This window comes from Strix uralensis, chromosome 3 (assembly GCF_047716275.1).
Source record: "Strix uralensis isolate ZFMK-TIS-50842 chromosome 3, bStrUra1, whole genome shotgun sequence".
Classification (NCBI taxonomy): Eukaryota; Metazoa; Chordata; class Aves; order Strigiformes; family Strigidae; genus Strix; species Strix uralensis.
Genome location: NC_133974.1, coordinates 128301678 through 128324460, shown reverse-complemented (window position 1 = coordinate 128324460; position 22783 = coordinate 128301678). Strand labels below are relative to the sequence as shown.

At 41.8% G+C, this 22783-nt stretch overlaps 1 protein-coding gene across 3 annotated transcripts in view; it reads left to right on the top strand.

Moving 5' to 3' along the window:
- Positions 1-22783, top strand: part of MACROD2 (mono-ADP ribosylhydrolase 2) — a 901307-nt gene that overhangs the window by 800398 nt on the left and 78126 nt on the right. For all 3 annotated transcript variants that reach the window (XM_074864379.1, XM_074864378.1, XM_074864376.1), the window contains exon 9: positions 10060-10141. In XM_074864379.1, coding sequence (XP_074720480.1) covers positions 10060-10141 — 82 coding nt within the window. The remainder of the gene's footprint in view (positions 1-10059; positions 10142-22783) is intronic.

Sequence of the window (22783 nt, the reverse complement as noted above, 5' to 3'; positions counted from 1 at the left end):
TCAGTACGAGCAATGGTTTCAGAGCTGTTTCAAGTTATGCAGTGTGGCCTATATTCTTGGGAAAGCAATTTTTTGTTTAGAAGGGCTCTTCTTTATCTACAAGAAACTTTTTGAATAAGACTTTTGCAAACTGTGTGTGTATATTGTTCCTTTATAACCTGGGTAGCAGGTATGTTACCCCTTCACTTTGCTTCCACCACAGGAGTTTTAGTCCCCTCCATGGGGAGTTATTATTGACACTGCACACCAGTGTTATCTCTACCTATGTTCTCCCTCAAATAAGGATAGAGAATATATGGAGGTGCTGGGGACGAGAACTTGCAATACGTTGCAGATGATCGCAGTGGTTAAGTTAGCGCTCTTCATCCCTGCAAGGGCAGTTTTTATGACAGTTGTTGAATTTTTGAAAATCTAGCTGTAGTCAGACAAACTTGGTGTCCAAAGTGCTGCTGTTGTCTTCCCACCAGGGTAGCTGCACTGATCCAAAACGCCTTTGAAGTCAACAGCTTTAGGATAAAGAGTAACTAACGTGAACGTTAATGTAGGATGAAGGTGAGAATGATTAAAGAAAATTCAATGGCAAACAAGGGAAATACCCAGTGCGAGCTTCCTTCAGGAACCTCTCTCAACTGCATTAGGTTTAAGGGACTTGTACATCAAATCATGTATTTTGCAAAGCTTTCTAAGGTGAAACCTTCCAGGTTCTAGGTGCGTGTATAATTTTGTATGTGGGGCTTATCTGGTCTCTTTTGATGGAAATACTTAAATAAGTTGAATTTTAAACCAACTTTGTAAGATCAAGCCAGAATTTTTTCATCTGTCAGTGATTTGCAAAATAATACGAAAAGCCCAAGTGACAGCAGTCAAGAGTTTTAAAATACCCCAGCCCCAAGGTGAGGTGAAACCTTTGCACAACCTTGGTGAGAAAATTGTTGCTGAGTTTATCATGACTACAAATTTGCCCTGCCTGTAACAGCACACTTAGAAAGTTATTTACGCAATCATCTGCTTCTTCAAGGAACTGTTTCTTCTGCTCTCTTTCTGCAGCTCAAACATTTATTGTGCATCCTCAGGAGCCTGCGCAGGGCTTCTCACCAGCACAGCCAGAAACAAATGTTTCTGTGCCAGCCACCAAGATTTCTGCTCCAGGAGGGGATGCCCACCCGTGCCACAGGGAAGAGCGAGGGAGGCAGAGCTTTTGGGGACTGAGAGACATGTGGTTCCCACCACTCAGGGACCTGGACACCTCTCATAATGCCATCCCCTACCTCTGCAGCACAGCAGTAGGGAGCTTTGCTTTCCAGGGCGCGAATCCCCATTGCTCGCTCTGTTGGTCCTGAGCCTCAGGCAGCTCTGCTTCCTCCTGGCGTGGGCTCTAGCATCCAAACCTAAGTTACTCGTACCTGTCTGAAGGGTAGGAGGTACCATCACTTGGTGTCTTTGTGTGGTTTTAAAACCTGGGGCTGTTTTATATTCAGAATCTTGCAGCAGCCACAGAGATGATGGCAAGCAGGAGATAAGGTTTCTGTTTTCAAGCATATTCTCTTTTTTTGAGTGGTGGACTCTGAGCAAGTAGTGCTGATTCTGCTGCTGGCCCTGGGAAGGAGTGGAAATTGTATTGGTAGATATTATGTGGTACTACAACAAACTGGTGAAAACAGTAAGAATACAAGAGTGTTCCAAAGTGACACCTCAGCCTCAGGGGATCCAGCAAAGAGCTTTTGGTGTTAGCGGAACATGACATTTCCTGGGAATTAGTCTACCACAGGTTGGACACCCAAATAGGCTTAGGATGCTCATAATCATTGGGAACTTTGAGGTATTTAAGTCCAAATTGTGCTAAAAAGATACTGAGAAAATTTATGTTGTAAGATAAAATGTGGTGCAAGAAGTTGGCCTGTGGGATTACAGTGCCCTGCTTGATTGTATGCCACAATACCATCTTACTCAGTGGAGATCCACAATGAGGATATAATGATAACTTTAAGTAAGCTGATGATTTATCTCCTCAAAAACGCATGGTTGTTGTAAAACTGCCTATCAGATATTTTCAGAGTACTATCTTTCACAAGCCCTTATTTAACGCAGTTATATTTGCATGCATACCCTCTCTTCACATTTGCCATTTGTCACTGAGATAGCAAATTACATTCATCAGAATCCATTCATTCCCCCCGTTTCGCTGAATACAGGATTATCTTGGCTGTGTCAGCTGCCCTATGACTGGTAACTGTGAAAAATGGAGGTCGCCTTCAGATATTCCAAACATGTATCTTCAAAGGACAGTAGGTATTAAGCTGCAAAAGATGAATGGGCTTTATGTCATCGTGTTTGTGTGGCATAAAAGTGAATTGTGCGGATTGATGGATGTCTTGGTAAAAACAAATGCATTTTTAAACTACTCTCTTGCCCCTTTCCTGACAAGTTTTAGTGACCATCAAAAGAAATATACTGAGACGTTGCCTTAAATCCTAGGCTGATTTTACAGGTTTTTTCACCTTTAGGAAACTGAAAAACTTTTAGTTGTTGAACAAAAAACCACATGTGTGCTATTAACTACTGGTTATTTTATAGTCTGTCTGTGTTTATATTAGCACTACAGGACTATCATGTCTTATTTGTCATATCATCATGCAATATATAAGTAACCGCAACACGTACAATTTTGTTGCTGACCATTTGTAAACTCCTCTAAAAATGTTGTCATAATTTCCTGGTTTAGATCCAGATTGTTTCTTTAGGACAGCCACTCTGCTTGTCTGGCAGGTGCTTTGTTCACACAAAAAAGTAACATCTCAGCACAAAGAGTCGCCAGGTCCAAAAGGGAAAGCTCTACTTGTCCGTGAATAATACATTGTATTGAAAAGGTATTGAAGACACAGAGTGAATTCTCTCATGGAGAATAAATAACCTCTAAAAAACAACCAATGTATTAGGGAAAAAGAGTTATCATTATTGATTCTCACAATACATGGGTACATCGAAAGGGTATGCCAGAGGAAGACTGGAGGTGTGCAGTGAAGCTTGTGAACTTTGCTTGTGGTCATTGATAGGACTTTTTTTTTTTTTCTGTAGCATCTTTGCTTGAGTGAGAACAGGTGAAAAAAATCCCAGGGTCCTGGTCTAGTTCTGCTACTGTTGTTCTCTGTGACCTTGGGCACATCAGATCTCCACCTGGAGGCAGAGATCTGTCAGAACTATCACAAAACTGTAATGCTTACCTGTGTTTGAGGTCTGTGGTAGAAGTGCTTCTCCACTGGAAAGTGTTATGGTTTCTAATGTGTTTCAGTAATATGGAGATAGGCTTGTGCCATAGTGATAACTGCAATGGTGTGTGTGGTACCCGTGTGATCCAGGGAGTAATTTGCCCTCACCTGTTGAATATGAGCAGAGCTGTAGGAACAGGCACAATAGAGAGGGAAAGACATTCTGACCGTGTTTTAAGTTTATCTTGAGTTTCATTGCTAAGTGTGTTACTACTGCATTTTGGTTTAGAGGCAGGGATTGCTGCAAAGCCTTATGGACCATTCCTTTGGGATGTTGTCTGTATTAATATTTTAAACTTGTAAAAAATTTCTGGTGGGTTTTTTGTTATGTGTTGGGGGTTTTTTTAAATTGTCTTTGGACTTTTAATTATCTTTCACTCCAAGCAAAGTATGCTTTCCATCAGCAAATAGCATATTAAAGCACTAATAATAACTTTCTGTTTTTTAACTTCAGCAAGACCACCATAGAAAACATTCCACTCTGTTTGTGATAAGCATAAATCATTTTATAATTCATGTGTTTTGTATTATTTTTTCTTTCAATGACTGCCTAAGTAATATGATGGTTTAAGCAAGAGTTGCTTCTTCACAGCTAGTCATCAACGGGTATTTGCTCTTGATGTGATATCATAACGCTCCATTAATACCATTACTTGTAGGAGGTTCACAGTAATGTGGATTTTTATTTACATTTTTGCTTTGGATCCAAAGAATCTCAAAACTCAAATCCATGAAAATCGAAGAGCTTTGTTCTCAGAGAGTACATCTTTCTCCCTCTACCAGCAGGGCTGAAGGGTGACCTAGAGATTGCCTGTTTGCCTGAAGCTGGGCTCATTTGGGTGGCTGCAAGTTCAAGTCAACAGCGGGGTGGTTTGGCTCAGATCTTCAGGGGATTTGAAGCTGGGCCAGGTGTAAAGATCTTAAGGCTAGGTGAACTGCTTTGTGAATGTTATCACACAGTTCGTTGATTGTCAAATTCACCGTATCACCAGTCTGACACCTCTGCCCTGCTTAAATCTTGTTATGAGGATGGAAGCGGCGCCAAAGCTTTGTATTTGCCATATAAATACTTGACTGAAGTTCTTTTTGAGAGTAATTCTGCAATTATAGACCATGATGTCATGCCAAAAGGAGCAGACAGTCAGCTAGGCTCTATGCTTTAATGGTTTCTGTGAAATTAGTAATAGTACCAAGAGGCTGAATTTTAATTTACGGTGCTATGAAATGAGTAGTTTTTAAAGGGAACTGAAGCATTCACCTTTGGAAGGGAAGTGTGAAAACTTCTGGCCTTCACCACAGTTCATTTCCAAGTGGGATGCAGTCCTCTCTGCTCTTTCTTTTTGGTCAGACTGCTATCTGGACAGCTGGCCAGATGTGCATGGCTCTTAGGAAAGGCAGTGCCTCTGGCAAAGTGGTCACAACTGCTGCGAGGGGTATTGCAGATACCTGTGTTATTTTACAAAGCTGGTATTTCCATCTGTTAGTTGATTGCGATAGGATTAGCAGAGGAGCAGATCGAGCAGAGGGTATGCTGAAGGGGAGACTGTCAGCATCAGGAGCATCATTTCCCAGTACTTTAAGGGGGCAGAAACAGACATCAGTCTCTCTGAAGTGTACCTCTGCACGTAGTCAATTCAGTGCATCAGCTTGGTCATGGGCAGGGAGGAACTCTGTCAGAAAACCAGAAGAGAGAGAGATGGAAAATGGGGTCCCTACAAGGAACTAAAAGGGAATCCTGCAAGGGAAGTTTTGTTGGGCAATGAAAGCCAACAGGGCTGCCTGAGCAGCCACGGTCCAAACAGAGGGAAAATGTGGGATTGTGGCACAGTTGAAGGTTCAGGGCTTCTTCCTTACAGGCACTGTAGTCAAGGAGTCTTAATGGGTACAAGCAGCTCTGAACTGTGACTGTTAAGGAAATGTTTGAGAAAGTATCTGAAGATTTAGGGTAACAAAACTTGAATATCAGGAGAACTTTAATTCTTAAGGAGGCAAATGTTACTTCTGGTGTTACGGAGTATAGGCACTGATCCAAGCGTGCTGAAGTCAAAGAAAAGCCTCCTTTGACTTCACTGGGCTTGAATTAAGTCCACAAAATGTTTGATAAACCAAACGTTACAGCAAGCTTCTGGTGTTCACCTTTACAATAGGTCCTGGTGGGATCAGGCAAGGGTGTTTCCTAAAAGGGGTTTGCTATACATACAATAAGCAAAAAGCTGCTTCATTCTCTGCGTTGTTTGTTACCATTAATTTGCCTTGGGATTGGGAAACATTGTTTACAAGTTAGCATTGGTTTTCTATTGTGTATTTTCTGGTAAGATTTAAATTATGATGAAACTTGTTGTTGCATATAATAAAAAGCAGTCACTGCCAGCTGGATAAATGTCTTGGTACTGGGGATATGCATGAAATACTTGGGAGTGCTGAAATGCAGTTGGATTTATTTTCATTGCAAGCTGTTAGGACACAAGGTGGCGATGACATAGAAACAGCCATTAGATAAAATAGTCTAGAATGTCTTTTGATCAGTTTTCTGCTTCAAATCTGTGCTTGATATATACAGCTTAACCCCTGGGTATACACAGAGCTATACGTATGACAACATTTGGCATGTCCTGTGAATTGTGCTTGGCAATACCTCTTTGTAGCGATGCATAAGTGCACAACTATTACTGTCCCCTAAACAGGTAGGGAAATTAAGTCAAAGGAATTGGATGACCTGCCAGAGGCCGCAACAAAAGAGCTGAGAAAAAACCAGAGATCCTAAAATGTGCATAGGTAGAGTGTAAACTCCTGTATCAGTGGCTGCACGCACAGATGTGCGCGTACGCATGCGGCGTCCCCTCGCCACGCTGTACCGGAGGGAAGGATCCTTTAGGGAACTTGGCATGTACTTTTAGTTTGCTGGGAAGGCAGGGTGCTTTTTCTTCTTAAATAATCCATAAAAAAAAGAGTGTAAAGTTGCCAGAAAGCATCAGCAGACTCTTGTTTTATTGTGGCTTTAGATATGGTGAGGCTTGCAATTATTTCTTCAAGCAGTACATGTCCGTCTTGCTGCATTTGCCTTCTGTGGGCAGAGCTGTGTCTGGTCAGCGGTGTCTGTGTGTCAGTGGAGCTCTGCTGCCGTGGAGGGGTGCAGCTCCCAGGTCTGCCATGTGGTTTGGGGGACCCTCAGCAGCTTTTCATTGCTCCCATGCTGCAGTGACAATGCAGTCGCTGAACACCCACCCACCCCAACCTCCCATGGGGCTCCTCTAGACCATTAGCGCTTTATGAGCAAACTAACCCAAGGTGTGTTAACCCACCAATAAACCTAAAACTCACTAGATGCAAATTCACTGGGGAAAAAAACAAACAAACAAAACCCCACTGAACAAAAACAGGAGGAAATATTTTTGCTACCTTTGTATTAAGATCAATGCTGCTGCTATTAAGACCAACAGTGCTTTTATACCCAGTGGAAGGGTTTCCAGTTCATGAGATTTGGCTGTATCCTTGTAAAATCCTGGCGTTAATGACTGACTCTGGGTCCATTCGACTGCAAAACAGCCTCAGCCCTGTGAGCCACGCAGAGCCCTAGAAGTTTACTGATCCTTATCAGGTGCAGCTAACAAAGCCACCAGGAAAGTATCCCCCTCAAAATCAAATAGAGCCTGGCAAGAAGAGCCGGGCCCAAGGAAAAAAAAAAAAAAAAAAAAATCAATGTACTCACAGCCTTGAGCTGTGAAGCTGCCTACTAAGTGAACAGCTCATGCAATTTAACTCCCTTCTTCCTGTGTTGCGGCGCTCTTAATTTTGGGGTTCTTTGATCCACCTATTCATAGCTGTGAAGCGAGCAGAATTTAATCAGGCTCTGACAGGGGATGGTTGATTTTAATACCGGTCTCCAAAAAAGAGCTGTCAATCAAGGATGAGCTTTAATACCTTCAACTTGCAGCTCCTTTAAACTTCTGCTGCAGTTGAGTGGTGCCTGGTCAGCTGTGGAGGAGCCAGGCACCTACAAAAGGCTCTGGGGGCTCCCTGGGCACACCCGGGGGAGTCCCTGGGGGCTACTCCTTGCCCTCTGTAAAAGGGCGGCATGAAACGTCTCATCAAGTTGGCATTTCCTAGCCACATGAGAGGAGAGATTTCCTCTTTGAATAAGAAGCAGCTTTCATAAGTGCACATCCCAAAAGGCCTGCTGAGCTTTTGTGAGCAAGCAGGCAAGGCAGGTTTGGAGTCACTTGGATTAAACCTTTCCTTATTGTAGCTGGAACAGGAACAGTGAGGACAAGGGTTACCTTCTGTACCTATTTTCAAGTTATTTTAGCTGGGGATGTTAGAGAAAATAGTCAATGACTGGCAGGATGATAGAATATGGTTTAATTTCAGATTTACTATCTGCCAACACATGCCATTCAATCAGATAAACACAGGATTTCAGCTGTCATCACAATATCTTATGCATACTTAAAAATAGAGCCCTTTTTCTCACACCAGGAAGAAATCGAACAGGTTTATATATAGGATGTACACAGTCAGGAGGCTAGAAATTTTGAAGTAGTCTTCCGTTTCTAGAGAGATTCCCTATCTTTGAATTAAGGAATTATATTAGAAGTAGTAGAAATTCTCAGGATTGCAGAAGTTTTATCATTGTGAACTGCACAGAATAAATAAAAGGGAGCACCTTGAGAAGTTGAACTATGTAAAATGAGGAAAACATCTGAAGTATTTACAGCAGGGAATATAAGACTATATAGAGAGTGAGACGACTCAGAACTTCTCTGCGTGGGAATATCATTCCTCCTCTGGTTTATAAGTTTCCATCCTTGCTCTTTTGTCTGTCCTAGTTCACATATTGGGCCTATCACTGTAGCGCTTGAATATCTGCTCCGCTGGGGAGGCGGAAATAGAAGATAACAATCCAGCATCACCCCAACACTATCCTAAACCAGTTTTCCCAATAAATGTAATTTAAGCATTCACTGCCTAGAGCTTCCCCCCTGAAAACACACAGCTTTATTTGGGTGGAAACTCTCATGCAGGTAAAATGTGGCACCTCTTGCCACCAGCGCTTTACATCATAAATTTGTGAGTACACAGATGAGTATGGCTTTTTGGCTGGAGCACTTAACTAGTATTTGGGTTCTTTATTATATCCCTTGTGAAGAGTAGCTGATGACACAGCCCAGCATATTTTTAAGGTCTAGCCTGGTTTGTTTGAGGGATGCACAGAACAGCTTGTTTCTGTGAACATCATATGAGCAGACAGCAACAGGCAGTTTTCTTGCTCACAGATCTGCCAATGCACTTCCCCAGCAAGCAGCATTCCCCACCAAGCTTTCTCTCCTGCTCACAAGCCTCTTTCTTCCTTAACACCCATATAACCTGTACCTTCAGTCTCATATTTCCTACCTAGTTTGCTCTCTCAGGTTTTGTAGTCAGCTTTGATTCAGAGATGTCCTTGTTAGCAACTACTAGCATTTTCCATCATAACCGATTATCGCCTGCTCTTGTTCCCTTCTTGTTGCCTCATATTCTGCCAGGCTGCTCCAAAATGAACTCTGAAATTACGTCCTGAGCTGCTCAGCGTAATGGTATCTTTGAAGCCAAGACTTGTACTTTGCTTCGAAGAGCAGCTCTAGCAAAAGAACAGCATTTTCTACTGAAGATAAGGGAAAGAAGGCATTGTTTAAGAGCGTTCCTCCCACCAGTTTCCCTGCAGGTGGGAGGCTGGTGCTTTTTCTAGTATGTGTAAACGCGCTCTCGAGAAGCTCTGCTACGACAGATCGGCTTATTGCCCATAGAAACACGAGGACAGCATAATGCCAGCCAAGATGCTGAATTTCCTATTGCTGGGCTTCATCCCTTTCTGGTTAAGCTCTCGCGCACTTCAGAGAAAAACTTGATTACCGGGTTGCAGGTCCCTCAGCTCAACCGTGGGAGGGTCTTTTTGACTTCCCCAGCTCCCTCCTGGAGCTGGGTTTTGGCTGCAGAGGCAATTTGTGCTGGGCTATGCAAACAGATAAATAAATAGCAAGGCTAGAGTGAAGTCCAGTGTGGGTGTTTTTCAGTCTTAAATAGGCTTTGGAATTCTGTTTGTTTTTCATTTTGTTTGGCTTTGTTTTTTTGGTCTCTTTTAGAAAAGCCTTTCACATACAATGATGTCCCAAACAATTTATTTGAAATCGTTGGTGGGTGGCGCATACATTATGGGCCGTGGTTTCATTGATATGCTCAGCCTTGCTAAGTAGATGGCATATTAAATGTTTTATTTACCCCGTGTGCTACCTGTCATCTAATCAGCTTTTGGTTTTGCTGCATTCTACTTGTATTATAGCAAGAGCAAGTGGTTTCATGTAAATTAAAACCGCATGAAACCTTTTAAAGCCATTTTAAAATACTAAATGGTTTTGCAAATAGGTTTGTCGGACAAGGATTGGAAAAAGAGCTCTTTGCTTACCCGTTTACTCATTTGTATGCTTATTAGAAGCCCCCCATGTGACTCTTTCATCAAACATTGCATCCCAGTACTCATCTAGAATGCCAAAAGTCATTTATACTGTGCTCAAGAGTGGTTTGCATAAACAGGAGGCAGTTAACAATGAATACAGTTGTGAGCTGCAGTCGCAAATGTTATTTTATAAATTACAACACAGATGCACAATAAAGTCAAAACATGCATCCCTGTGATATTTTCTTGCTTGCCTGGAGCATAAAAGCATGTTGGCTTAAAAGTTTCTTTGCTTTTATTAACTATTATTGCCAAAGTTTATGATTGCGATCATTTCACCGTGAATAATTTTGTTTCTTACAGGTGGATCGTATCATCTTCTGCGTCTTTTTGGAGGTTGACTACAAAATTTTCAAGAAGAAAATGGGCGAGTTTTTCCCTCTAGGTAGGTGTAGTAATTGAGTGCCATCTGACTTTAAAAAATGATGCAGCAGAAAGACAACAGTTGGCATCCTTTCTTCTTTCCCTGCCTAACCCAAATATTAAAATGTGAACTTTCTTTAAAGATCAGCTGTACATAGAGGCTCTGATCCTGGACAAATGCAGACATTTAAAATTTGTGAACCGGTAAAACTACTTGTGATACTGCTTTTGCAAAATCCAGGCCTGCGTTTGTATTCTCAGTACAGCTCGTTTCTTCATTTTCTGCTGTATCTGTATCTGCTCCTGAAACCTGGTGCGTGGCACTGGCTCTCTTGACTCTGAGAAGAAAATGATTTGCACTAATGTATATAGCACCTAGTGTATATTGCTTTTCCATGCACTTTGTACATGCTTTGCTCTTTCATTAACAATGCTGGTAGGGTTTCTCTGGGTCTGAAAAGATACCGCAGGGGTTAGAGCCCAACTGTGTCTGAATGAGAACTTTAAACTTGAGCTGTCCCTGTGCAAGAATGAATGGGAGAAAGATGGCTCTCGCCGGAGCACTTGGGAAATGTTAGCCATTCATCTTAGGTTTCACGCAGGAGGTTACTTTCTAGAATTTAAGAAAACCTGGTGGATAGTAAATTTGTTAATCCCCTCCCCCCGCATATGCCTGTGATTTATTTTCATCATATATCATTAGAAATCTCTGTTCATTTTTTTTATCAACCCTGACCTTCTCCCATTTTATTTGGTTTTCTATGACATCAGTCCTACTATATGTGACAAGATCCAGATTTTAGTATTTTGTTTTATCACCCATTTCAGAAGTGGCAGTCACTTAAATATTCCCCATGCTGTCTGTCTGTCTGGTAGAAAGGACCTTTGAGTAATAGGAAGCAGAGCTTTGATGTGTTGTGAGTCTCCATTAATTCTACAGGACCGTGTTGTCACAGCGGCCACAGTGGTTTTTTCCTTTCGCTTTGGCTGGTAGTGTGGAAATTGTGATGTTTCTGTCTCATCTCACTAGAACAAAGCTTTTTGTAGATGACTTTGTAATCTCCAGTTTGCAATGATTGGCAGCTAAAACTTAAAGACCTATTGAATTATTCAGGTAGCATAGAATGGTGCCTAACTGCTTATTAATATTTTTGTCTGGAGCACATTGAACATGCATTTCAAAGACCGCATTCATGTCTAATCCATTCATTGTGTGATTTTATTTTTTTTGGCAGTGTACCCCAACACACAGGATGAAGTGGCAGTACCCTGCCTGCTGTTGCTTGGCTGTGTCTGCCCTTCAGATTAAGTGAGAGTAGACTACCGTGTCAATTTGTCAACAAATTAGAGTATTAGTACTCACCTTCATTGTTAAGGTCTTTGAAATCATGGATTAAAGCCTGGTATCGTTGTTATAAATGTTAAAACCTGAGAGACAAGAAGATGCTTCAGAGCTGAAGCATGGCAAGCCCAAAGGGGAAAAGAGAGGAAGATGGGAGATTTATTTCTTTTTTTGGTTTTTCAAAACCTGACATTGTTGAACTCCTGTCTACAGAGAACATGTGTGGTTGGGTGTCGTGTTATATAAAGATGCCACATTATGTAGATGATCAGTTGTACCGTAGTTTTAAAAGTATGTTTATTCTCATGCATGGAAGGTTTTTACAATTTTTTTGCTTGAACTAAAACGGAGAATTTGATATGTGACCATAGAGAGGCGGTTGTGGTGGGGACCCTCTAAGGTGCAGCAAATCCTGTGGTTTGCAGGTATGTGACTATGCAAAAGGTTGATCCAATGCTTACACACAGACAGCTGTCCAGAGAAAAGATGTTTTAGTTCTCAGCAGCCACAATTTGGTATAGATTACTAGAAGATTTTAGGACCCATTTTCATAAGCTCCCTGTTGCAATTCTGAATACCAGTTTTGATATGCCTTAACGATGCTGGTTTCCAGAAGGATGTGACCACCTACTGGCTGGTGAGCCGGAGCTTTAAAAGGATCCAGTTTAGCATCTAAAACTTTATGCCTGACTCAGTGAAGGATTTCCTGTGGTTAGGTCAGTAGTCAGTGATTTGGGAGATCTGATTTTAACATCTTGTGTCACCATGGACATTTAGTGTGCCCTTATAAGAGCCACTTAGATCTTCAACTTGGGAGGAGACAGGGAGAAGCAGGAAAGATACAGGCTACCCAAATGACTCTCCATTAGTGTCCCTGGAGAAATGATCAGTATCTGGGTCTGTCTCCTGGAGGAGTGCCCTAATGATTAATATACAGTCTCCAGCTATCTTTGCCGTCTTGAATTAATACTTTTCCACAGGGTATCACCACTTCAGCAGATGTCAGCTGAAGTAAGCCCCATCCTAAATTGCCTGTAGCCTGCTGGTGGGAACATTAGCTCAAGGTCTGGATGGTGATCACCAGATTACCATCATGTCTGCTGTTTTTTCCTTTTTCTGGTCTCTTGTGAATTGCCATCTTCATTTAACATAGTAGGCTTTGACAAGTTATCAGCAGACTCTCCTACTGTAGGGATATTCCATCTCTCTGCAGGACTGGTTTCTTGCACAGAGGACTTAGTCAACATATTTCTATGTGAAGGAATTAGCAACTGTCTCTACCTTTGGCAATAAATTCCTGATATTTAGGCTGTGGAAGGAATTGACAAAACTCTGGTGTTTTTGTTTTGTTTTTAAGTGTATCTATTAATGTAGTGAAATGAAAGTCTTTAAGGAGAGACATGCCCTAAATTTAAATTGATAGGACACTATCTGAACATTCACGGGAGAGAATAACACTGAGATACTGCTTTCAGCTTAGAGAAAAAATATCAAGACGTTTTTAAAGTGTGTCTTGCATTCAGAAACATTATGAAATACATCTACTTTAATAGATGTGGACAAAAATGCTTAGAAAGAAGAATATATTCATGGAGTTATATACATAAATAGTTATTACTTTAAAGCCGGTGCATTAATAAATCCAAAAAGACATCCAAGTGCTTGAGCTAGTCAAGTGATAATGAAATGAAGCTAGAGTTACACCTCAGTGCATTAGAGTAAGTGGAATATAGATATAGGGAAATCGTTCCATTAGTTGAACATATCATTAGGCCTATTTTGTGAGTGGAATGCCAAAGAAATTAGTCGAGTAATAGTACTGATATTAAGACAACTGCCAAGAGCCTTGTCATTTGCAAACTTTAAATATATAGGGGGAAGAGGCAGACTTCTAAGTAATTTCATATCTTAGAAGTGTAGCAAAGCTGTTCAGTAACAGACCAGTTGTCACAGTCTCAGCATTTCTGATTTCATCTCAGTAATCAGTCGCCTGTACAGAATCCGAGTCAAAGCCAGCATGCTCCAAGGAGGAGCGCCACTTAATCTTTAATTCAGACTTAGGATCTCATCCTAGTCATTGTCCAGAAAAGCACTGGTTTAGAAAGTAAAGGGTTCTGGTCCACGCAGAATTTTTTTCTTTAACCTCTGGGGTTTTGCTGAGAAGTTTTTGTATGTCCTGGTAGAAAACGAGCGAGGGTGGAAGACGTGTTTCGGTAGAACAACCGACCTTCTGTGCTTAGGATGGATCACTGTTTTAATATATTAGGTGCTACAGTGATTATTATTTTTTTTTCTTTTTACCAGTTGAGTCCTATCTGCTAGTGGAATGAGATAGCCCAGCCATTCTCCCTTCAGCTGTGTTGGGAAATTCTGTCTGCTTAATCCGGGAGAATGTCTTGCTGCATATCTTTCAGGCAAATAAAATATCCTTGCCTGCAGTTCTGGCTCAAATGTGTAGTTCTTACATCGCTGGATTCATTGCTACTAGTATTATGAGTGAGCTTTCCGGGAAAGGAGCTGGTACTTGTACCATTTTTTTTCTCTTGGAATTCATTGTTTCTTCTAACAGAATTTTGCATAAAGCCTGGATACTAGGCATTTCTTTTATTGCTAAATATATGTATTTATAGGACTGACCAGGAAATGGTATAAATACAGACTCCCTTGAAAAGCTAGATTTACCAACATTTACCTTACAGTGATACGTACTTCTAGGATGCTATTCGTAGGAGTAAAATTAAGAGTATTTGTAAACAGTTGCCAGCTGGAGGCAAAGATACCTTTTTTTTTCCCTCCTGTATACTGTGTATACCTACCTACTTAATATGACAGATAGATAATCTTGTAAGGACCTTTGGCAAAGGCTTATTTTTCATGGTGGTTGTCGTATATTATGAAAGGTTTATCTTAAATTGTAATGCTTAAAGTATTTCTAAATCTACCACCTGTTATCAGTGGATTGGAGAGAAGAATCATTTTTTCTGAAAATGTTCTTTAGACAAAAATAACATTATAAAGGGCACATACTCCGAAGCTGCAGCCTTCAAGGTTATATTACGTTCTCACTACTTTAAACAGAGTAACAAAATTACTTCACTAAAGTATCGCTAAAAATGTTGGAGAGACGACAGGTTTGCACTTTTATTAGACCAGTTGATAGATGGAAGATGCAAGCTTTTAGACTCCGTGTCCTTTCAGAGCTAATGAAAGGATGCTGAGCACAAGAGCTTGTTCTTTTTTTTATTTTTTTTTTTTTTGAGCCATATCAGTTGGTGTTAGGAAAAAGAGAAATTGCTTGATCTTGGGAAAAAAACTTCCTCTCCCCTCTATTCCAGGTTATGACATTTAATGCATGTTCTGCTTTTATCCTGGTTGACGAAAGCACTGTCCCCCCTACCCAAGGCACATGGATAAGAGCTCCTGTCTCATATTAATCCTCCTGTTACTCCAGGAGGATGCACAGCATCCTAGTTGTGCATAAATGTGCAAATATATTACAATTGCAGAGGAAATTCATTGTTAAGAGATCTACCAGGCTTGGAATCAAATTGGAAGCTATCTAAATGGCTGAATGAAGGGCTTTGTATTAAAAAGGCAGATCCCTGCACTAATACGTGAGTGAACTCTTAAGCAGAGATTGTAATTTCTGTACTGTATTGAGAAGCATCACCCTCTCCGCTTAATATGGCAGACTTCACTGGGGCTGAAGCGGTCCTTAGTGTGAGCAAAGGAATCATAAGTTACCCCTTAGTAATCCTGTATCAAATGGGTAATTCATTTGATAAATTTAGCCTCTCTATTTGCATTTGCAGTGTTCATGAGCCGATTCGTTTCCCTAATTCATCACCTGAATGTATTCCACAAAATATTTTTCATGGCCTTTATTTTACTATGTGGATAGGTGCCAAGCGGTTTACTGGAAGTACCTGATATCCTTTATCTGAGATTTCACCTGGGTAGTGATTTGCCTCGTAAGTCACAAGGCTCTATTTTTTCAGACTGGTTCGGGCAAGCATGCAAAGGCCACTGGGGCTTGGAGCCCCCTGGAAATGGACGTTAGCGAGTAAGATTTGGGGGAGTTTGAAATCCCTTTGGGTGTCTTCTCCTGATCAGTGAGGGCCATGCTGAAGGTTTTGGTTGCAGTTAGTTTTCCTGTCTCCATGTGGATTTTTCAGGTTGTCATGTTCACAGCTGATAACCGCCTGTGTTTTCACAGGTTTAAACTAGAGGCAGTCACACTGTCATCTCCCCTTCTTCACTGCTTTCCCTCACAAAGCTTTCAAAGCACTGTGGATGGGCTGGGTCCTTGCTGATGACACAGAGCCTAAATTTGTGTCCAGACACCTGCTGTGGGTACATGAACACGGCTGGGGCCGAGCAGAAGCTGGGACAGAGCCGGAGTGACCAGCCACAGCAGCAGCAGCTGATGGGGACGTGGTGTCACAGTCTTTGGCCTGTGCCCTGGTTGTGGGCAGCATCACCTGCAACCCAGGCCTGTTTGCTGGAAGGAGCAAAACGAGTCTCGCTTCCCTGAGCCCACAGTTCTGATGGAGCTGCCATCCCTGCTGTTGCATTGGGACGCTCAGGGGACTCTCTGATTTCTCTGGCTTGTGAAACTTTTGACTTGTCACTTTGAGATCCTGCTTGGCTTTTCAAATGGTGAATGAGATGCACCATGCATCCCTTTCCAGGGCTGTGTATCCAGCCATCGAGAGCATACCAGGGTACCACTCAGTATTTATGCATTCACAGCCATCTGGCCTGCTCTGGACTCCATGCCGGCATTTAATGTTCCCCCCAGATTGGAAATCTCGAGGGGGAGTCCTGTGTTCAGGCAGAGACAAGTGAGGATTGTTCAGTGGGTGAAAAGCAGCAGTGGTTTTGGAGAAGCTGTGGCACACTGACAATTTCACATGGGTGCGAAATGCTCTCTGCACCCCTTTGAGCTGTCTTTATATTGGAGGATGTCATCCTCAGATGGCTTCTGCAAGACCCCTCGCTGAAGGACTTAATTTAAAACAGCTGGGGAAAGCACAGCCCCGCTGTTTCCCAGGATGGTTCCTTGTCCCTCAGCAGCGGAGGCTTTGAAGGAAGCACTACCCATATGGGAGAGCTGGAGGAGCCTGTGCCCCAGAACAGGATGCTGGCTTTGCTCGAGTTCTCTCTCACAGCACCTACAGATCCCGATAAAGTACACTCCAACATAAATAGGATGCTGTAAAAATTGTTCTCAACCCAAAAGTTTAATATAGCCATAATGCTTAAAATATCTGTCCGTTTCAAAAAGAGTCTGAAACAACTTACCTCATAAAATACCAAGCTAACTAAAAAGCTAAAGGTGTTTGTAAAACTGTGAAACAAAATTTTTCTATGGCTTTTTGTCTTCGTTTGCCATGGCAATGACTGTGCCAGTCCTACCACTCGTTGGGGTTGTCTGTCTTAGCCTCCTTTGCCAGTGTCTTGATGTAGTTCAGGAGGATGAATAAGAAGCAGCTCAGGAGTGGTGCTTGGGAGTCAGAGTACGTAATTGATGGCTCAGATACTATTTTCAGCATCTTAAGAGATATGCAGACCAAGAGAGGGTTCCTAGCACCTTCTGACATGGCCGTGGGTTTCCAGTACCTAATAAAAAGTTAATGGGCAGTTTCCTGCTTCAGTTTGAATCACAATAAAACTTCCTGGCATGATCCCTTCTGAATTATTTTCTGGCTGACTGCTGACAGAGCATTGCTCTAGACTGTGGCTGTGTGTTGCAAGTACCGGTAACCTCAAAATTTGGGCTTGGATCCTCTGGTTGTACGTGGTTTGACAGAGGCTTGTGATACTGTCTGCTGTATGATCTGGAAAATTGTTTGCCTCCTCATTCCTGATAGAAGCAATGGCACTGCTTGGAAGGGTATGGACAGACGATGGAACCATAACCTATTAAAGTGCTGCTGTCAGGAGCTTTTGCTTTGCTACGTGGAGCACTTCTTTGCTCCAATAGCATCTTGTAGACATTTTCCTTGTCTCCTTTTGTGAGACACGGTAGAGCCTGCGGTCAATCCAGAAGTCAGGGGAAATGGCTGTTTCTGTGTATTTGTCCATTCCCTCCAAATCCCTGAACTTTCTGGCTCCTGGGAGACACCTGGATAAGGGCTGCACTGAAACAGTGATGAGGATGCCCTTGAAGGCACGGGGGTCACGCAGATGCAAGGACCAAGCTGCTGTGTGTGTTAACAGCATGGGAGAGCACAGGGAAAATGATTAGTGCGATAATTAGAAAGGTGAATATGGAGTAATTATTTACCATCTCTTGTAACACAAGAAGTGCAAGGTGTCCCAGGAAATGATGAATCAGGGTGAAAACAAGCAAAAGGAAGTAGTTTTTCACCCAACATATAGTTAGGGTATAAGAATGCTTGCTATGAGGTGCTGCGGAGCCTGTAGGTCTTAAATATAGTTAAAAAGAGGATTAGCTCAACCAACAGAGGACTGGTCCAACAGTGGCTATTAATCACCACACTCTATATTGTAACCTTAGGCTCAGGGAGAGACTGGTAGAGGGAGGGAAATGTATTGCTGTTCTGTTCTGTACTCAGTCCTTCACACACGGATGCCTGGTACAACAAGGTGAACAAGCAGAAGCTTTTCCTGTATAATACCTTCTATGAATATGTCTTCGATCCGGGATCTTTTCTTCCTGTTGTGCTGCATATTGCAGCATCCCATGTGAAGCATTCCAAATACATTTTATGTCATGCTCAAAAACACCCTGTCCTCTCTGGTCACTGACACTGAGTCACTTCATGTGCTCGAGTGCTTCTAATTACAAAGGATGCAGTTAAATTTGTGTTTGCGTCATCTGATTGCCTCTGCTTTAGGTTACTGATGAGATTTTGTTAGAAGTTCGTATTTAGAAATGTGTCGCCACATGCAAAACATACCATTTTGTGTGTGACTACTACATTAGCATACATGGGGGTGAGAAACCCACTTTAGCACTTGTGTAAACAAAACTCAGTTGTTTTCAATATTTTAGGGCAGGGAGGAAATAAGGAAGTTCTGCAACAGGTTCCTTTTTAAAAACTGATGTATATCTTCCTGAGTAGTGCCTCATTCCTTTTGTGTAAGGTAGAAGCATCTGGGAAATAGAAATCCAAATCTGATCCTGGCTGTAAGCACCATTTCCTGCACTGGAACAATGTTGTCCAGTTCACTCGCGGTGGGAACGACAGCTACTGCGTAGCCTTTATATGCGGCTGAGTCTCATATGGGTATATGTATTTTACAGCAGATCAAGTGATATGATACATAAAAGAAGCCATCTATGTGGTGACAAAAAAAAGCAGTGCCTAACTTCTTAGGAGGTTGGTACTAAGGATTTCTATTTGATACGGCTTCAAAAGCTACAAACACATTTTACATTCAGTGAGACTCCGGTGTTGTGGGACTGGTGTAACTAAGCAACACGGGAAGAAAAACTGCACCCGTGCTGCAGTAAGGCCAGGATGTACGGAGTGTATCAGTGGAAGTTTCTTTATAATCGCACTAAAAATTTGATTCAACTTGCTTAATAGCAGGTGGAGGCTTATATAGTGCCTCTTGCTCTATATGCAGGATTGCATGATTAAAGGATCCAAAAGTTCAGAACGAGAATAAGTGCTATTTCTTCTTCCAGAGCAGAAGAATGTGCGCTTTTTTTTTTTTTTTGTTAAGGATCTGTTGGGTTTACCTTTGTCTTTTTTTCTTCTTCCTCTTATGAGCACTGAGGATGAGGGAAAGCTTTATGGAAAATACAATATTTTACAAGTAGATGTGAAAAGAGTCAGGCCTGGGTTTAGTTGATTTCATCTGGAAGAATTTTCCAAATCTGCTTTTCCTCAAAGAAAATATTTCCTTTTTCTGTGCTATTGGTCTGTTGGATTCTCCCAGAGGAAAACTGTGTTGGAGGGATCAAAACAACCAAAAGAGCTTGCGAGCTCCTAGGTTATTGCAAGCCTCATATGTATGTTTGGGCTTCATCAAGCCCTAGGGTGTTTTTGTGTGGTTTACTATACTACAAGAACATCGACTCTTTTATGTTGAGATGGACACAGAGCCTGTAAACTATTGTGAAGCTCCTGTTGGGTAGCAGCAGTGGTTGTAAGCAATCAAGAAAAAGTGATTTTTCAATTACTGATTGAAAATAGACATGAAACACATGATCATAAAGCTCCCTAAGGATATTAAGATGATCATGTAGACAGATGGGGGAAGCTTTGGGACAAAGTTTTGGAAAGACAACTGTGGTAGAGAGAAATATGGAGAGTGAGAACTCACTTGGTCTTTTCAGCTGCTGGAAACCTGATGTTATCACAATTTAGGCAGTTTGCATCAGGTGGGTACCCTGGCCCACACTGCTGCCCACTCCAAGGTTGGACACAAAGAGTTTTTTGTTTGAGCAAGCAGAAACCGCCCCAAAATGGGATCCGTTTTCCTCAATGTTGTGAGACTATTCACCTCATATTCTCTGTTATTCTAGTGGAAGCTGTCCAGGCAGATCATGAAATACTTGCTAGGCAAATGCTTGACGGCAGGAATTTTTTCAGCTGGACCCTTATTTCTGTATAGCAAATAAACTATAAGGATGGCTGCAGATGTCAGTGCTGAAAGGTTTTATGGTTTTTTTGGTTTTGGCTTTTTCTGAGGCATCAGCAGTATGATCACCAATTTTATCAGCTCAACCTCATGTACAGCTCTGCCCATCTCATTGCCTGCTTGCCAGTGCGTGTGTATACAGGCTGCAGAGGGGAGTTTGGTCTGGTCCCCCAGTGCCATCCCAGCCCCTCCCCTGGTTACGTTCAGTCCATGCAGGGTTCGCAAGGAGGAGCAGACTGAGACACGTGGGTTGGCTGGGAATAAGGAAACGTCTGGAAATCAGGAAGCAGCAGAAAGTGCTGAAAAAAAGGAGCAAATCCTGAAGGATGAGAAGAGGCAGAAAGGCAGGGAGGAGCTAGCAGCATGCAGTGCTGTTGGGGGAGCTCTGCCAGCCCGGGATGCAGGGCCTGAATGCAGATGAAACAGCAGCCTCCTGCAGCGTGGAGCTGGCTCTCCTGTAAGGGCTCTTCAATGCATGCACAGTTAAAAATAAAAGGTGTTTGTACAGTGTTGACTCTCCACGTGCTAACATGAAGAAGAATGCAAATAGAAGCGAAAGCAACAAGGAGGAGGCGGTTTAATGGCTTTGGGGATTAGCAGTGGTATTTAGAGCCTTTCACCTCTCTGTTCCTAACATAAATCTTAACACAGATTGATGGTTTTAGCCATCTGGCTTGTGTTTGCTTGTATGCAATGACTAGTGAGACAGAGAAAGAACCTGACCAGCAAGGCAAAAGGAAAAAAATAAAGTATATGACAGAAGAAGGCATCCTCTTCTCCAGTGTCAGTAAGAGCAGGTATGGTACAATTATTCTGTTTCACAGAGCTCGGCAGGTAACAAGGGAGAGGGGAATGAAAGAGTAACAGGCATCACTTGGAACATGACTCTACCAGGGAGCCTATGACTTATACAAATGTGTATGCTCTGAGCAACTTGCTCCCAAATGCAAAGCTCTGTGATCTTTAGAGATATAGTTGCCTCAGATAGCATGAGAGTTAGAGGGCGAGTTTCAATCATAGGTTCACTCTCAACTGTAAATTATTTTATACTTGACTGGAAACTGTTCTCCCATACATCAGCCATCTAATACCTTAATTTTATATACTATAGCCCAACCTACAAGCTGGAAAATTTTGTACTCTCAACCATATGACACATTTTGGATTAGATTGCTTCCTTGTATCCTAAGCCTTCTAAATAGTGATGCGAGTTTTCTTGGGGGTGGGCTGACACTTGCAGGGAGTCGCTGTCAGTCTTCCTCTCACTTCAGGCTGCAAGGTCTGTCATTCCTTTTTCAGCAAGGTCATCTTGGTAGAGCTTCCCAAAATTCAGGGCTTTAATGGGGAAGCCATGTGAAAGTTTGCTGTTCTGCTTCTCCAGTCAAAAGAGTAACCAAGAGTGGGTACATTCATGCACACCCTATAGTGTGCTTTCCTAGTCAGTTATTTTTCAACAGCTCTTGAGTAAGGATGAGAGTTACAGAGGACCTCACTTCCAGTCTTTCAAATGAGGGAGTTTGGGCAAGAAATACAGATGGTATGTCTTTAAGGAAATGTTTACTAGTGTCGAAGATTCACTCTTGGCTTCTTCGCTGGTTTTCCTTAATTTTGCTTTGAGTTTGACTGTTTGTGGTGCATATTTCAAACCAAAGCAAACCTCTAGAAGGCTTCCTCTACATGGAGTAAAAAAATGCATAGGGAACATAAACACCACCCTTCCCCCTCCAAAACCCTAGGTATTACAAATCTAATTTATAGCAATCTCAGCACTGATTCTGCTTTATACTAGGCATGTAGAGCTTCAGTAAAAAATATTTCTATTTGCTTTTACTTCTTCAGAACCAGTAACCAAGAAACTGCCTGTAATATCATTATTTTTGGGGGAAGTGAATGAATTTTGGATATAGATTTCTAAAACACTGGGTTTTGTCTCAAATAATTGGTTTTGGCATAGAGCTCTGCCAACTAAACGTGGTGTTTATCACTTCAGCCAGCCAAACCAAGGTCAGTGAAAGAGGCTGCTTTATATTGGACAGGGAAGCACTTCCACCAGATGCATTAATAGTGTAAGAGTAAGAATTACAGACACATGAAGTGACTGGGGAGTGCTGTGTGCCAAAGTGAAACTCAGATTCAGATCTAGATTGGGGTAGAATTTTCAAAGGCACCACAATGACCTAGAGATCATGTCACCAAGCAGTTGGGAGCCCAATTCCCATTTTCAGTAGCGACACAAGGACTTTACTGTCTTACAGCAAAACTTAGGTTCCTTTTCCCAGGAAAAACAGCCTTTAATTCACAATTAGTTCACAAAAGCAGTCTTTGCCTCTTCATAATTATATTGCATAATGACTTCACTACTTTTTAATAACATCAGATTTCTTGTCTGTGTCCATTATCACCAGCTTAGAAGCTATTCTGTTGCTTTGGGAATTTCGTATTCCAAGTCACTTACAGCACTATAATTAAGAACTTCCGCAGAAGACCAGGTGATATATGTATGTTAAGATATTATATTCTGCTGATTTAGTGTCAAGTCTTAGAGTAATTTGAAATTTTATCATGCTGGTTTCATTACAAACGCTTCCATAGAAAGAACATGTTATTGGAAACTGAATAATTAATAATCTCTGTGTTAACCAAACGTTTTCTGAGTGGTTTGTTGAAAAATGTCAGGACTCCAGTTGAAAATCCTGGCTCTGT